The 15592-nt window shown below is 52.4% G+C and overlaps 1 protein-coding gene across 1 annotated transcript; it reads right to left on the bottom strand.

Moving 5' to 3' along the window:
* Positions 1-701: 701 nt before the first annotated feature.
* ID1 (inhibitor of DNA binding 1) lies at positions 702-1909 on the bottom strand. Its single transcript, XM_070421486.1, has 2 exons — positions 1396-1909; positions 702-1153 (listed from the first exon to the last, which is right to left on the bottom strand). Exons 1-2 carry the CDS (start codon positions 1807-1809, stop codon positions 1112-1114), a joined length of 456 nt encoding a protein of 151 aa, XP_070277587.1. The 5' UTR covers positions 1810-1909; the 3' UTR covers positions 702-1111.
* Between the last annotated feature and the right edge of the window lie 13683 nt (positions 1910-15592).

The raw sequence follows: 15592 nt of genomic DNA, 5'->3' as shown, positions 1-15592 counted from the left end.
TTTTTCCTGCTCAGGAGCTGGGGACTGACTCACCCACTCCTCAGAGCCCACACAGGAGCCCTGGGGGGGAGAGGAGGTTCCTGCGAACGGCTGGCATAGCCAAGCCAGGGTGAGGGGGCCGGCTCCGGACCCAGAGCAGGTGGCCCTGCAGCTGTGCTGAGGCTGGCCCTGCCAACCTGCTCACCCACTTGGACAAGCCTAGAGCCCCCGGGCAGCCTGCTGGGACCCAAGGTTAGGCGGCCCACTGAGGAGGCACCTCCTACCGGGGAATGGAGCAATGGAAGTCCTGCCTCAGACAAGCTGGGGCCCTGGGTAAGTCCCTTTCCTCTGGATCTCACTTCCTCCATCTTGGCAAGTGTGCAGGTGGGCCCCGTGACCTGATTCTCCAACTTAAATACCTCTCAACCCAGAGGGGCCTGGCAGGTTGATCTGCATTATAAAAGCCTCCCCAGATGGCTCAATGACCGCTTTGAGAAACCCTGGAGTATTTAACTTTATGACAATAGGGAGCAGGAAAATGACCGGTGATGGGGGAAAGAACACTTTTAAAAGACACCGGAAACACAGTTCAGGTCGGTGAAAGGGACAGTCCAGATGTGGCCTTCCAGTCCCCGCCCCCCCCCCCCCAGCGCCAGCTGCGAAGAGGGTCAGGGGCCACCCCCCCACCCAAGCCCCTCCCCTCCATCCAAGAACACTGCAACTTTACCATCATCTAAAGTATTTGTTTAATAACAACAGAAAAAAAAAAAACCCACAGAACTATTGTAAAACAATATTCTCAGTCGGTGATCATTGTAATATACAATACAAAGCAATAATTTCCTCAGAAATCTGAGAAGCACCAAACGTGACCATTTTTTAAAATGTCTGCTTTTCAAAAAATAGAAACACACGGGGGGGAACTCCCCCAAGTCTCTGGTGGCTGATAGGTGTGGAGGGAAGATCGGCCTGTCCCGTCAGTCCCCCAGCCCGGGGCTGGATCCACAGGCGCCCAAAGGCCGCAGGTCTGTCCTGTTCCTCCCCAGCTGCGGCAGGCGCTCGGGAGGGCCAGAGAGCACTCGTTCCTCTCGCCCCTGGAGGGCTGGGGTCGGCGGGGTCTGGAGCACGCGCTTCAGCGACACAAGATGCGGTCGTCCGCCGGGACACACGCCGCCTGTGGAACGAAGAGAGAAGAGGTGAGACGGGCGGGTGGGCTGGAAGGGACGAGGCTGCAAGCCGCCCCCTCCCCAGCAGACACGAGAAGGAGCGCTTCTTCCCACGTCCTTGGGAACCCCGGCACAGCCAGGCGCCCGGAAGGATAGGGTCGGCGGAGGGTCCAGCCCCCCCTCCCTCGCCGGGACTCAGTTTCCCCATCTGCAGGAAGAGAACGATCTGGTGTTCCAACTCGGACCTCACCTCGGCAGCCAGGGCGCTGATCTCGCCGTTGAGGGTGCTGAGCGGAGCCCGAGCGGGCAGCCCCCGGGCCCCGGGGGTCCCGACTTGAGATTCCGAGTTCAGTTCTAGCTCCAGGTCCCAGATGTAGTCGATGACGTGCTGGAGGATCTCCACCCTGCTCACCTTGCGGTTCTGGGGCAGGGTGGGCACCAGCTCCTTGAGGCGCGAGTAGCAGCCGTTCATGTCGTACAGCAGCACGTTGACCTGCTGCTCGTCCAGCAGGGCGGGCAGGCGCGCGCCGGGGCCGCCGGCGCAGCGGGAGATGGCCACGCTCTGCTCGGACAGGCAGCGCACCACCTCGCCCGCCGTCTTGCCGGCCTTGAGCGCGCAGCTGGGGCCCGCGGCGGCCGCGCCGTTGCCACTGGCGACCTTCATGATTCTGGCGTCGGGGTGAGCGAGGAGGCGGGAGCTGGACGTGCAAGAGGAGACCTCCGCGCGGCAGAGACGGTTGTAGAAGGCACGCTCCGAACCCCGCAGCCGGATCATTATAAAGACGCCGCGTCCCCGCCCCGAGGGGCGGGCCCAGACGTTCAAAAGCAGCCAATGAGAGGCCTGGAGGTGTGGCCTCGAGCGCCTCTGGGCCCCGCCTCCCGCCCTACTATTGTACCCTGGAGGGCGTGGAAAGGGGACCCCGAATCTCAAGGAGAGAGAGAGTGGGAAGGCACGGGACAGGGTGGCTACCTGGGAACCTCGGGGAGGAGGCAAGGAGGCTAAATCAATATTGCCGATAACAAAGAGACCAAGAATCCGTTTTCCCGGGTTCGTTTTCTCACCTCTCCAGCTCCATTTTACAGATGAGAGAAACTGAGGCCCGGATGAAGAAGCGGCTGGCTCTGGGTGGCCCAGAGAGCCTGGGCTTCTGGATCCTGTTGGAAGACGACTTCTGGGACCCTCATCTCGCGAATATTTGGTCCGAAATTAAAGCGGGCCCTCCTTTCACACTCTGAACTGGGGCTGGTCTCTCTTTCCCAATTGCCAGGGAGTGTTGTTAATGTCCTGGGACCAGGGCGACTTACCCAGGCCGCTCGGGGTGGGAGCACTTAATTTGGTAAAGTCTTCCCCTAGGACTGGGGGCTGGGCCTCTGGGACCTGAACGGGATAGATGGCTCCCAGAGTGGGGCTGCATCTCCTAATTCTACTCTGAATTTGCAGCCCCTTGCAAAAACTCCCTAAATCTGCATCAACTAGTGATTTTTAAATTTTTCTCCCTTTTTTCGGAGGTTTCTCCTCTAAAAAAGATTTCGGATCAGGTTCTCCCACAGCGCGGCAGCTGCAGAGCTCCAGTCCCCCTCTCCTCCCACCCTCCCCCCGCCGGGCTTCCCGGGCTGGTCTGTGTCAGCGTCTGAACAAGAGGCTCAGACCGTTAGACGCCAGGCCCGTGACGTCACCCATTCATAAAACCTGGACGGGCTGTCAGGCTGGCGCCGCGCGGGCGGTCGCCATGGAGACGGCAAACCCGGCTCCCGGCGCTACTCGGGGCCCCGCCAGTCACCTGCGGACCTCCGGCAGGAGGCCTGGGAATGTGCTCCTCACGGGCGCGGTCGCCGGGCAAGGGTCACCTTACCTCCCCGCCCCGCACCTGGAATCTCCCCACCAGGCCCACAGCTTGGGCCGCTTGGGAGGTTTCCTCACCGCCTCCTCCCCATCTCCAGTTCCCCTTATTGCCTGGGGTAAGGGGCCCGAGTTCCGATTCCAGCTCTGCTGCTGGGTGAATTTAGTTGTGTCTCAAGCCCTCTGAGCCATACTATCTGCCCGGTTTGTTGATGATAATCACACAAGTGACGATTTATTGCGTTCTTACTTCCTGGCAGGCAGGCACTGTGTGAAGAGTTTGCCTGTATCATCTTCTGGAATCCTTGCTACAACTCCAAAGAGAGGAGCAGTTTGGTTTCTTTATACAAAGGAGGAAACTGAGGCTCAACAAGCCTCCCAGGAGCCACACTGTTGTAATGGCTGCATTGTTAATAACAAGGGCACTTCATTGTAATGCAGCCCCGTCCAGTCTGCCTCCAGAACCCTAGATGGACCAGAGCTGTGGAAACCGCATAGCCGCCCGAAGCCACACCCGAAGCGTGAGGAGGCTAAAATTCTGCGCTCACACAGGAGGGGGTGATATTACCCCCCTACACACACACACACACACACACACACACACACACACACACACACCAATTAATTCACTGGTTGTCAGGTTTCCTTTTTCTACAGAAGTTTGAAGAAGGAGGTCAATAAACCAGCCCACTGCATCCACATGAGGAAAACAGGAAAACTGATCAGGGAGACTAGCTTCAAAGGAGACATCATCAATTAATTAGCTGGACTCCCCATCCTCTTATGATACCCCGCAAGCTCTCCAAACTCCCTAGGCTTGTTTTGCAATCCTCTAATGATTGGAGAGAACATTTTGCTGTGCAGAAGAATTGCTAAAGAATTGGAAGGACAATGACCAGCGGGAGAGGAAATTAGAATATTAATTTACTATTGAGTGATTATTAATTGACCTAGCAATTCTTTTTGCTGGTATCAATTCCACACACACACACACACACACACACACACACACACAAGCACAAAGATGTCTGCTCAGCCCTGGCTGGTGCGGCTCAGTTGGTTGGGCATCATCTGTGCACCAGGAGGTTGCCAGTTGGATTCTGGGTCAAGGGCATGTGCCGGGGTTGTGGACTCGATCCCTGATAGGGCGCGTGCTGGAGGCAGCCGATCCATGTTGCACTCTCACATCCATGCTTTTCTCTCTCTCCCTCTCAGTGCCTCTCTCTCTAAAAATCAGTAAACTATTGTTTTTAAAAAAGAATGAGACATTCCTTTTAAAAAAATGTCTTCCCAAAGATGTTCGTTGAGGTGCTATTTACAAGAGGGGAAGTTAAAATAACCTAAATATCCAGCAAATAATATTTCGTGGTATTATATAAGGATGAATGGAACCTCAGTGCTGTGGACTGGCCCTGCGGCAGGGGAAGTTTGGTTCTGAGAGATATCTAACTGCTGTTGATAGAGGAAGCAAGAGCTAGACTGGGGGTTAAGGTAGGACCTCTTGTAAGAAAGCAAACATACTGCCCCTAAGTACATGTGTATCTGGAAATGAATTTAAAATGAGAGGAAATTATGCTGCGGAAAATTTCAAACACAATACTGTGTGCTTTCTCTCAGATGAAGTTCTAAAACTCACAACTAATGTACGATGAAAGAAATCAGAATGGGGGCTGCCTCTGGGAGTGGAGCGTGGGAGTTGCCAGGCAAGGGGTGTGAGGGAACTTTCTGGAGTGATGGGAATGTTCCCTGTCATGCTGAGGTGTGCATTACACAGTGTAAGAGTTAGTCAAAACACATTGAACTATATAGTTTTGTGCCTTTCACTGTATTTAAATAGCACCTCAAAAAATATTAGAAAGAAAAAAAAAGTATAAATACCAAATTACTACTGTTACCACTGTGAAGAGGAGTGAGGGGAAGGAGAACAATGTGAAATTAGGATTTCACTTTTATCTTCACATAGGTATTTTATTTTTTTCCCCCTTAAGCAGTCTTATTGAAGTACTAGAGGCCCAGTGCATGAAATCGTGCATGGGGTGGGGGAAGGGGCCCTCAGCCCGGCCTGAACCCTCTCGCAGTCGGACATCCCTCTTGCAATCCGGGACCACTGGCTCCTAACCGCTCGCCTGCCTGCCTGCCTGATTGGCCCTAACCACTCTGCCTGCCTGCCTGATCGCCCCAAACTGCCTTTGCGTTGGCCCCTGCTGTGGCAGCTTCGTTGGGGATGACGTCTGAAGGGTCATTCTCGGCTGTCTGGTCTAATTAGCATATTACTTTTTTTATTATTATAGATAACATACACAAAGTGTATATATTTGAAGTGTATGACTTCATAAGTTTCTCTCTCTCTTACTCATGAACTATTGCCACAATCAAGACAATTATCATATACTTAATCAACCCTAGAAGTTTTCTTTTGCCCTTCGTAATCCCTCCCCACTTTTCCACTCAGTGTCTAGGTAACTGGTTATATGTTTTATTCTATAGTTTGCATGTTCTAGAATTTTATATAAATGAAGTACAGTATATATACACAGTATAAACATACATAATGTATATACAGTGCTTACTCTTTATTGTAGCTTTGTCAGCCTACTTTTTTTCTTAACGCAGAATAATTATTTTGAGATTCATTCATGTTCATTCATTTTTATTGCTTAGTAGTAGTGTATGGCTATACCACAATTTGCTTATCCATTTACATCTAGGTTGTTTGTAGTTTTTGGTTAGTACAAATAAAGCTGCTTTGAACAGTTGTATACATGTGTTTAAATGAATCTGTGCTTTCAGTTCTGTTAGGCAAACAGTAGTGGAACGATTGGGTCACACAGTAGGTATTTACTTAATTTAATAAGAAACTATTCAAATGTTTTCCCAAGAGGTGTATCGGCAGTGTGGAGAGCCCAGGTCCCCCACGTCCTCTCTAACGGTTGATGTGGTCAGTCGTTTTCAGCAATTCTAATAGATGTGTGTAGCATCTCGCTGTGGTTTTAATTTGTATTTTCTTTTTTAATTTTTAATTTTTATTTTTATTGACTTTTAGAGAGAGAGAGGAAGGGAGAGGGAGACAGAGTGAAACATCGATTGGCTGCTTCCTGCACGCCCCCTACTGGGGATTGAGCCTGCAACCTGGGCATGTGCCTGACTAGGAATTGATCTGGTAGCCTTTCAGTGCATGGGATGAAGCCCAGGCAATTGAGCCACACTGGTCAAGGCTTTAATTTGTATTTTCTGTGTGACTAAAAATGTTGATCATCTTTGTATGTACTTATATGTCATCCATATATCTTTTCTGGCAAAGTGTCATTCATTCTTTGCTCATTAAAAAATTAGTTTTAGCCAAAACCGATTTGGCTCAGTGGATGGAGCGTCGGCCTGCGGACTGGAGGGTCCTGGGTTCGGTTCCGGTCAAGGGCATGTGCCTGGGTTGCGGGCACATCCCCAGTGGGAGATGTGCAGGAAGCAGCTGATTGATGTTTCTCTCTCATCTATGTTTCTAACTCTCTCCCTCTCCCTTCCTCTCTGTAAAAAAATCAATAAAATATATTTTTAAAAAAATTAGTTTTAGATAATTGTAGATTCACATGAAGTCGTGAAAAATAATAGAGAAACCCGTTACATCCTTTACCCACTTTCCCTAATGGAAGCATCTTGCATAAATATAGTGTATTATAAGAAGATTGCACATGAAATTCAGATTTCACCTGATTGACATGCTTCCCTTTGTATGTGTATTTAGTTCTCTGCAGTTTTATCACGTGCAGATCCTGTGAGCACCACCAGAGTGAAGACACAGAACAGCTCCATCACAAGGATCCCTCGTGCTACCCTTTAATCTTTTGTCCATTTCTGTTCACTTGGTTTTTGTCGTCTTATTATTGAGTTTTAAGAGTTCTTTATGTTTTGAATACAAATCTTTTATGAGATATATGAGTTACAAATATTTTCTCCAGTGTTTCTCATCTTTTAATCTCCTTACTGGTGTCTTTCGACGAGCAAAAGTTTTAGATTTTGATGAAGCCCAATTTATCAATTTTTAATATTATGAATCATGCTTTTCTTGTCATATCTAAGAAATCTCTTCCTAATCCAAGATCACAAAGATTTTCTCCTATATCTTCCAGAAGGTTTATAGCTTTAGGTTTTTATAGTTTTAGGTCTCTGATCCAATATACATAGGTATTTCTTGAATACATTTTTTAAACAGAAGTGTATTCGTGAAATATTTTGTGTAATAAAAAGCCAATTTTAAATGTTTAGTATATCTCACTCTGGCCTCATGGTTGGGATGAGGTGGAATGTCAAAGACACTTTGCAGACAAGTAGGAGAGAGGGTCAAGGAACAATTAGGACCCCCCCCCCCCCCCCCAATAACATTCATGCGCATCCACCTCCTGCCAGGTCCTGTGCTAACTACATCAAGACTATATTATGGCCTGGCCAGTGTGGCTCAGTGGTTGAGCATCGACTTATGAACCAGAAGGTCCCGGTTCGGCTCCAGGTCCGGGCATGTGCCTGGGTTGCAGGTTGGATCCCCAGTAGGGAGTGTGCAGGAGGCAGCCGATCAATGATTCTCTCTCATCATTGATGTTTCTCTCTCTCCCTCTCTCTCTAATAATCAGTGGAAAAATATCCTTGGGTGAGGATTGACAACAAAAAATAAAAATAATAAGAAATAAAAATACTTTATTTAAAAAAAGGATTCATTGAGATTAGGGTCCCAAAGCTCCTGTGATGGTCTTGAATGTAGTAGGTGCTCACTAAACAGTAGATAGGAATAGTGTCTGTTCAATTTCAGGCCAGGCCCCCAGAGCTCATGTGGTTTGCAGTTTTACTTCTGGGTTTTTTTAGTGAGCCATGTGAGATGAGCTTTCAGACCCCATGAAATTTTCCCTTCACGGTGTTCCCCTCAAACTTTCCAAGTGAAATAATGACACCCCCTATACACATACCCATCCTAGGTCTATGGGGAAAAAATGGCTTCATTTCATTCCAGAAAATGTTCAGTACTTCCAGACATGATTTTTATCTCTTACATTTTTAAGGCCTGACAAAGAATTTAAACAAAGACTGTCTATTTATCTTGTTGCCAAATAGGCATTTTTCTGGCCCTCTCTCGGGTAGTGGGAATTGAGTGAGCATTTGCCTCCCAGCCCTACCACCCCTCTTTTTGGTGGCCAGGAAGTTTGGAGGCCTCTTTATTTTTATTTTTTAAAATATATTTTTATTGATTCCAGAGAGAAAGGGAGTGGGAGAGAGAGATAGAAACATCAATGATGAGAGTCATTGATCAGCTGCCTCCTGCACGCCCCCTACTGGGGATCAAGCCCGCAACCCGGGCATGTGCCCTTGACCAGAATGGAACCTGGGACCCTTCAGTCCACAGGCCAATGCTCTATCCACTGAGCCAAACCGGCTAAGGCTGGAGGACTCTTTAAATGAACCTACATGGCCCTAAACCAGGATTCAAGCTAGTAGTCTCTTGGGAGGCCCTTTACACACACCTGGTACCGTCTGATTTTCACAGCTGCTCCCTGACGCTGGTAACAGCTGTATTATTTTTATAATGCACCATTCCACAGATGGGAATATGGGGGCCCAGAGAGAAAAAAGGACCAGCCCTTCCTTGACACCTTCCAGTCCTGGCTCTATCATCGACAAGCTGTACCTCCGTTTCCTCATCTGTAACCTGGGGTTCATGTTTATTGTTCTCTGTGGAGTGGTTATGAGAGTAAAATAAGCGATGCCAAGAGGTAACGGCAGCACCTGGTGATGAATGGACATGTCTTTTCATGATTTCTCTGTCACCACATCACCTTCAAGATCTCTCCTCTGGCCTCCAGGGCTCAAGGCAAAGGCTCCCATTTTCTAAGGGCTCCCTCTGTATCAGGCAGAGCTCCAAGTATTAACCTACGACTGGTAGTAATAGGTAGGTTCCTTTTACAGTTGAGGCCATTGAGGCCCAGAGAAGTGGAGTGACTTGCTTCCGGCACACAGCTGGGATGTGGCATTGAACCCAGGCGGTCTGTCTCCCGAGGCGGTGGCTGTGGGGCTGAAGGCTGTGTGCATGCGTGTCTACACTGAGGAGCACATCCTCGTTGATGCGTGTTCATGTCCAGCATGTTCCCCACTGCCCCTCCCGGGAGTCTTGGCCTTGCAGGCTGCAGGGCGGGCCTGCCCTGTGCCACGTGACCCATTCTGGCTGCTCTGGCCCTGGCCCGGCAGCTGCTCCCCAGATGTGCCCACAGCGCGGTCTTCCAGCCGCCAGGCCGGCGCCTCTGGGCTGGGACTGCCGGAGCTGCGGGGGAGAGACCTTTGGCTCTGGCTGTTCCCACCGCCCCCCCTTCCCTGCTCCTTGTAACAGGAGACCACAAGCACCCCCTCCACACTCTACCCCAGCACTGCGCTCAGCCAACACCGCCTCTCTGCCCATCACACTCAGAGTAAAATCCAAACCCCTCCCCAGCCTGCAGCCTCTGTCCACCACCGCCAGCCGCCTCTCCTGCCCGGCCTTTCTCTCCCCAGCCATGTGGTCTTCTTTCCTAAACCAGCTGGGTCCTACCTCAGGGCCTTTGCTGTTCCCTCTGCATTCATCCCCGATCTTTACAAGGCTTCTCATTCTTCAAGTCTCAGGTCAAATGTCACCTCCTCAGAGCTCTTCTCAGAACCTCCTTTGGCTATTTATTCACTTTCTTTCACATTCCCCTGGTCTTAATTATTTATAGAATTTATTACCACCTGAAAAGATCTTTGTTTTCTTGGAGATTGTCCATCCTCCTCCATCCCCATGCCTGCCCCAGGCTCTAGGAGGGCAGGAACCATGGCTCCTTTGGCCACTGCTGTGTCCCCAGAGCTGAGCACAGGGCCTGGCCCAGAGAGGGTTAAGGACTTGCTCAAGTTCCCGGGGCATAGTACTTAAATGGAAGAGTATGTAGGGTCAGATCTGTTGAGTTAAGGAATTGTTACCGTATGGTCCTCAGTTTCCTTATGTGCAAAATGGGGACAAAATTTGACCTTAACCTACAGAGTTATGACACTTTAGGACTTAGCACACGGTAAGCACTCAGAAATGGCAGCAGAATAGATAGTTTTGTGTCCTTCCAGGGGTCTCATTTTCTATCCCCCAGCCCAGCAGAAGTCCGTATATGGGCACTTGAGGGGTGTGGAGGCTTCAAACTCTCTGTCCTTAACCAGCTGTGAGACCTCTGCCAAGTCTCTTATCCATTCTGGACCTCAGTTTCCCCATCTGTAAAATGGGGATGGTCCCTGGCCCTCCATCTTAAGGGTTTTTTGATGGGCTCTTGGGTCATTTCAGGGAGTGTAGGGGGGTCCAGGCTTGGGTCCATCTTTTGCCTCTCATCCTGTTTTCCAAAGAAGGCCCAGAACAATGGACAGGGAGGCTGGAGCTGCCAGTCTGGGCCCCTCCCAGGGTTCCCTGAGAGAGAGGGTGTGGGGCCTTCCTGTGGCCTCAGCAAGGACCACTGCTGCCCTGGGACTCAGGGGCCAAAGGGAAGGGCAGAGTAAGGGCCCAGGGGGCTCCCTTCTTAGGTCACTCAGCACAGGCCAAACCTGAAAGTACTACACACACACACACACACAAATACACACACCTACACAGCCAACACAGCATATACATGTAAACTGACAACTGATGCATCTGCCAGCAACACTTTAATACACACACATCCAGCAAAGCAGCTGTCCAAATGCACAGCACAGCCATACACCATGACATACAACCACACACTGACACCCAGGTACACAACTCAGACCCAAACGTGCACAACCAACAAAACAACCAAAATACAGAGACCAAGGAGGCAGCACAGCAAAACACCTAATTGTCTCTCCTAACAGAACCCCACTAAAGCTACAACAATAAACACAACACACAGATACACACACCCTACACTGCAATACACAGTTACTACACATAACACTTACACCCATATCAGTGCTGCTCACACCAAGATGCAGACACACGTGCCCACATCCTTAGAGAAAACAACCAAATATGAACCAGCTTCCCCTATGCAACCACACCCACCTTCACCAGCTCTAAGGCTGCCTCCAACTGCCTCTCAAAGTCTTTTTGTGTATAGTCATCACTCCACAACACACACACAATTCAGAATCCCGTATAAGCTACAAGGACCCACAGCTACTCAACCACACCCACCCAGACCCCAGGAACTCATGCCCAGAAATGCAGGCCTGAGCTCTGCCCAGGGCAGAGGGACGGGAGTTGGTCTGACTCTGGCAGCCCCCGAGGCTGATGCCACCAGCCAGGAAATCCCAAATCAGGGCGCTCACAGGGCCCAACAGAGAGCACCCCCATGCTGCAAGTCCATGACATGGAAGGAGGGAGACTGGCCAAGAGGCCTCCTGGGGGGCTTCCATGGTTCCTCATGTGCCCCTGAGGCCCCCTCCCCTGCCTCCTGCCTGGTGCCCAATCCAGCCCTCCCTTGACTCACCTGCCTCCCTTGCACCTGGGTCCCCCTTCTGCCCTGGGGCCCGGAAAGGGGAACCAGCTGAGGGTGCATCTCTCAGGCCTGCCCAGCTCCCTGCCCAGGAGCTTGGAGCAGTCCCCACCCTCTTTGCTCACCCCAACCCTAAGTACTCTGTCACCAGGGGTGGCACCTCTAGCTGCACCCTTGCCTCAGGTCACAGGTGTGGCTGCACTCCTCAAATACTATGACTCATGACAAACTCTTAAGTCTTTTAAAAAGTCTTATATTTTTTGCTGATGCAAACGCAGGGCTGATCTAGTTAAAGGAAGTTGACAACTGAGAAACACTCAATGAAGAAAGGGGTCTCTTTCCTAGAAGTCAGGAGAGCGAGGTTTCTCAGAGAGCCAACGAGCCCCGGGTTCTCGTCCAGTCCCCACTTCGGAGCCGTGTGAGTGTAAACACTTCATGTCCTCCTGTCTCAGTTTCCCCGTCTGTGAAAGTGGGGAATGGTATGAGTTCCCATCTCTGTGAGGACGAAACGAGTGAAGTCACAAAAAGAGCTTAGAACAGTACCCAGCAAAGTCAGTATTCCATAGACACTAATTATTACTATTCTTTTTAAAAAATAATCTTTATTGTTCAGATTATTACAGTTGTTCCTCCCCCCCCCATAGCTCCCCTCCACCCGGTTCCCATCCCACCCCATGCCCTTACCCCCCTCCCCCCACACTGTCCTTATCCATAGGTGTAAGATTTTTGTCCAATCTCTTCCTGCACCCCCCACACCCCCTTCCTCCCGAGGATTGTCAGTCCATTATTAATATTCTTATGGTGACTGACTGTTCCACCTCTCCTAAAGGTAACCCCTGTTAAATAATCGGATACATGCTCCACCACTGAACTACAGAACTTTAGAATCATTACAGGCCAGCTACTCATCCCAGGAGCAATTAGTGCACCCCCACTTTGTACCAGGCACAGCAGTGACGGAACAAGAGGCCGAGGCAGCCATTATCAGTTGGCAGTAACCAAATGGGAATCAACAAACACCACGGGTCAGGTGGGTAGTCCCTGGAGACTGACTGCAGTGTGTGGGTTTGCTGTCATCCCAAGGGGGCACTTCTTTAGGAATTAGAGAGAGAAGCCCCTTATTCTGAGTAGATGCAATGCGCCTTTTAGGAACAGGCTCTGTAGCACCTTCGTGTTCCCCACAGCCTGCTCAGTGGCCCTGCAAACAAGGTTGTTGGCCAAGGAGTTCCCAGTCTCATAGGAAAGGCCATCACCCCCAGGTTCCCAGCGCTGAGGCAGAGAAGCACGGGATTGTGAGAGGCAAGGTGTGGCCGGGAGAGGCCCCTGTCAGCTAAGGGAGGGTAAGGAGGCCTTCCTGCAGGAGGAGGCGCTATCCCAGCTGAGATGAAGCAGCGGTGAGGCGGGTGCTCCCGAGGCCCAGCGCTGCACATCTGGAATGCACGAAGGACACAGTTGCCACATCAAACTAAAAGAGCGTCAAAGTCTGCAAACATAAAACGCGGTGGAGCTGTGGGAAAACGCTCCTCCGCTGCCGGTGAGTGTGCAGACTGGTAGGATCACTTGGGAGCTCAGTGTGGCAACACCGAGTAAAAGTGAACGCGGGCACACCTATGGCCAGCCATCCACTCCACGGGCATACCCTGCAAGTTCTGCGCCCAAGACGCCAGACGCGGCAAGAGCACCGGAGCTGTGTCTGCGGCAGCAACCATCGAAAACCACCTGCTTGCCCAACAGCGGGACAGGGAAATAGCATGACAGGACGCACAGCCGTTATCAGGAATGAGCTAGACCTGGGTACGCGCAAGAACAGGGAAAACACAGAATCCTTTTTTAAAGTGTAAATCTGAAAACACGCCAACGACGCTGGTACATTGATGTGCAGTAAACGTGTAAGAAAACACGGGCTGGAAGGACACATGCCCAGGTTGGGGCGCATGAGGCAGCAGATGGTCTTCGAGCAAAGGCCCGCTTCTCGGAAAGGCTGGGAGCAGGGCGACTACAGCAAACGGCCCGTGGCTGTGAGGTCTGGGTGGCGCGAATATGGGATCAGGGATACAAAACATTGTATTTTTAAAAATCATTTTCATGTCACAAAATAAAAAATTAGGTTAGCGACGAGAAAAGGCCATTTCCAGGCGAGCGAAATTAAAGGTCTGCGGCCGGAGATCAGGGGTGCGCGCAGGGCCCCGCGGTGGCGGTGCTGGGGGCCGAGGTGGGCTGGGCGGCGGCAGGCTGGCGGGGGGGGGGGGGGGGGGGGGCGGGGGGGGCGGCGCTGGGGAAGAGCGTGAGTGGTGTGTGTGTATGTGTGTGGGGGTAGGGGAGGTGGGGGGTAGGGGAGGGTGGGGGTCGGGGGGAGGATAGCGCCAGCGGCTGCCCTTCGCCAGGGCGGCCTGGGTCCCGTCTGTGGGCCCAGCCGGTGGGGAGAGGCCCGCACCCCGGGCTTTGTTCGGGGCGCGCACCCATCCGAAAGACATTCCTGGGCGCGGTGTCCCGCCCCGTGGGGACGCCAGCGGCTGGACCCGCTGCGCCGGACAGATGGGCGGCCCCGGGTTCCCGCGCCCGACCCGTGGGAACCGAGCCCGGCGGGCGGGGGCGAGGGCGCCGGGAACCGCCCCCGGGAGCGCACAGATGGGGCGGAGGCCGCGGGCGGCGGCAGATGGGTGCGCGGCCTGCCTGGGGCCGGCGACAAAGGCCAGGGCAGATGTTCGCGGCCAGATGTTCGCGGGGTGGGGGGAGCCTGGGAAAAACCGGCTCGCTCTCCAGCCGCCGCCCTCCCCCCGCGGCCGCTTGGGGGCGGGGGCGCAGAAGGTGCGGCCGGCGTGGCAGCCGCCGGGGACGTGGGGCAGCGGGCAGCGGGGGGCAGGGCCTCGCTGGTGGACGCATTCCACCCCCCACACCAGCACCCTCCCTTCCTCCTGGGAAGGACCAGAGGGACGTCCCAGGAAGCCGGCGCGAGCCTCCTACCCCGTGTGAGCACCGCCCTGCCGCCTCCCCTGTCTGCGCAGGTCCTGCGGGCGGTGTCAGCTCGCACCCGCGTCTGCATCGCCCCCACCCGCAGCGCCCCAGCAGCAACGGCGGCGCTGGCTGGCGCTGACCAGGCACGTGGCGGGGCTTGAGGTCCTTATTCCACGCTCACAGCCGCCCGCCCCTGCGGAGGTTCAGGTGCTCTCCCCACCGCTTCCCACTGAGGAACAGGGAGCGTGGGAGGCCCAATGGCACGTGGGGGGTAAACACTATGGACAAAAAGCAGTCGGGAGGGAGGGGATCGGGAAAGTGAGAGTGGGGGGTGGATTGTAATCTTTATTTTTTAAAACACATTTTTATTGATTTCAGAGAGGAAGGGAGAGGGAGAGAGAAACATCAATGATGAGAGAATCGTTGACCGGCTGCCTCCTGCACGCCCCACACTGGGGATTGAACCCACAGCCCAGGCATGTGCCCTGACTGGGAATCGAACCTGACCTCCTGCTTCATAGGGTCCAGGCTCAACCACTGAACCGCTGGCCTGGGTTGTAATCTTAAGTGGGTTTGAGGGCAGGTCAGCAAAGGCCTCTCTGAGAAGGTGATGTTTCAGTAAAGAGCTTGCTCTCTCACTTCCCTCAGCTACTGGGGGAAGAGGTCTTTAGGCAGAAGTGTGCCTGGTGCTAACAAAAATAAAATAAAGAAGTGTGCCTGGTGTGTTCAAGAGGCCAGCGTGCCTTTAGCTGGGTGAACAAGGAGTGGGGTGCTAGGGAGTGAGGTCAGGGCCATGTGGGGTGGGGGAAGGGCGTCACCAGGCCACAGCGAGGCCTTTGGCTTCTGGTCTGGGGGAGGCAGGAGCCGGGGAGGGTTTTGAGCAGAGGAGACTCAGTGCCCTGAATCTCAAGGACATTCTCCCGGCTGTGTGAGACATGGCCCTGCCAGCGTGGGCCTTGTGTCTCTCCATTTGCAGTTCACTTAGATCAGAGTTTCTTAACTTGGAGGCTCCTGGGTGGGTTTCAAATTTGGGTGATTTGATGCGTTTTTGGAGAGGATCAACAGCATCTAACACATTGCCAGAGGGGCCTGGGAGGAACATGGAATGTGTTCACAGCAGCCTTCTCCCTCTCCCTCATTAGAGTAACCAGTTAGAAACAACCTAAACGTTC

This window comes from Myotis yumanensis, unplaced genomic scaffold (genome assembly GCF_028538775.1).
Source record: "Myotis yumanensis isolate MYYU_CA2020_CCGP unplaced genomic scaffold, mMyoYum1.0.hap1 SCAF_7, whole genome shotgun sequence".
In the NCBI taxonomy this organism is placed as follows: Eukaryota; Metazoa; Chordata; class Mammalia; order Chiroptera; family Vespertilionidae; genus Myotis; species Myotis yumanensis.
Note: the sequence above shows the minus strand (reverse complement) of the source record. Positions and strands in the feature narration are given on the sequence as shown.

What these genes read in the sequence shown, in the direction of transcription:
- ID1 (XM_070421486.1), bottom strand. Translation starts at nt 1,809, where the DNA reads ATGAAGGTCGCCAGTGGCAACGGCGCGGCCGCCGCGGGCCCCAGCTGC. An exon ending in TCAGCGCCCTGGCTGCCGAG is followed by an intron (nt 1,154 to 1,395) that starts GTGAGGTCCGAG and finishes TTCGTTCCACAG; the next exon opens with GCGGCGTGTGTCCCGGCGGA.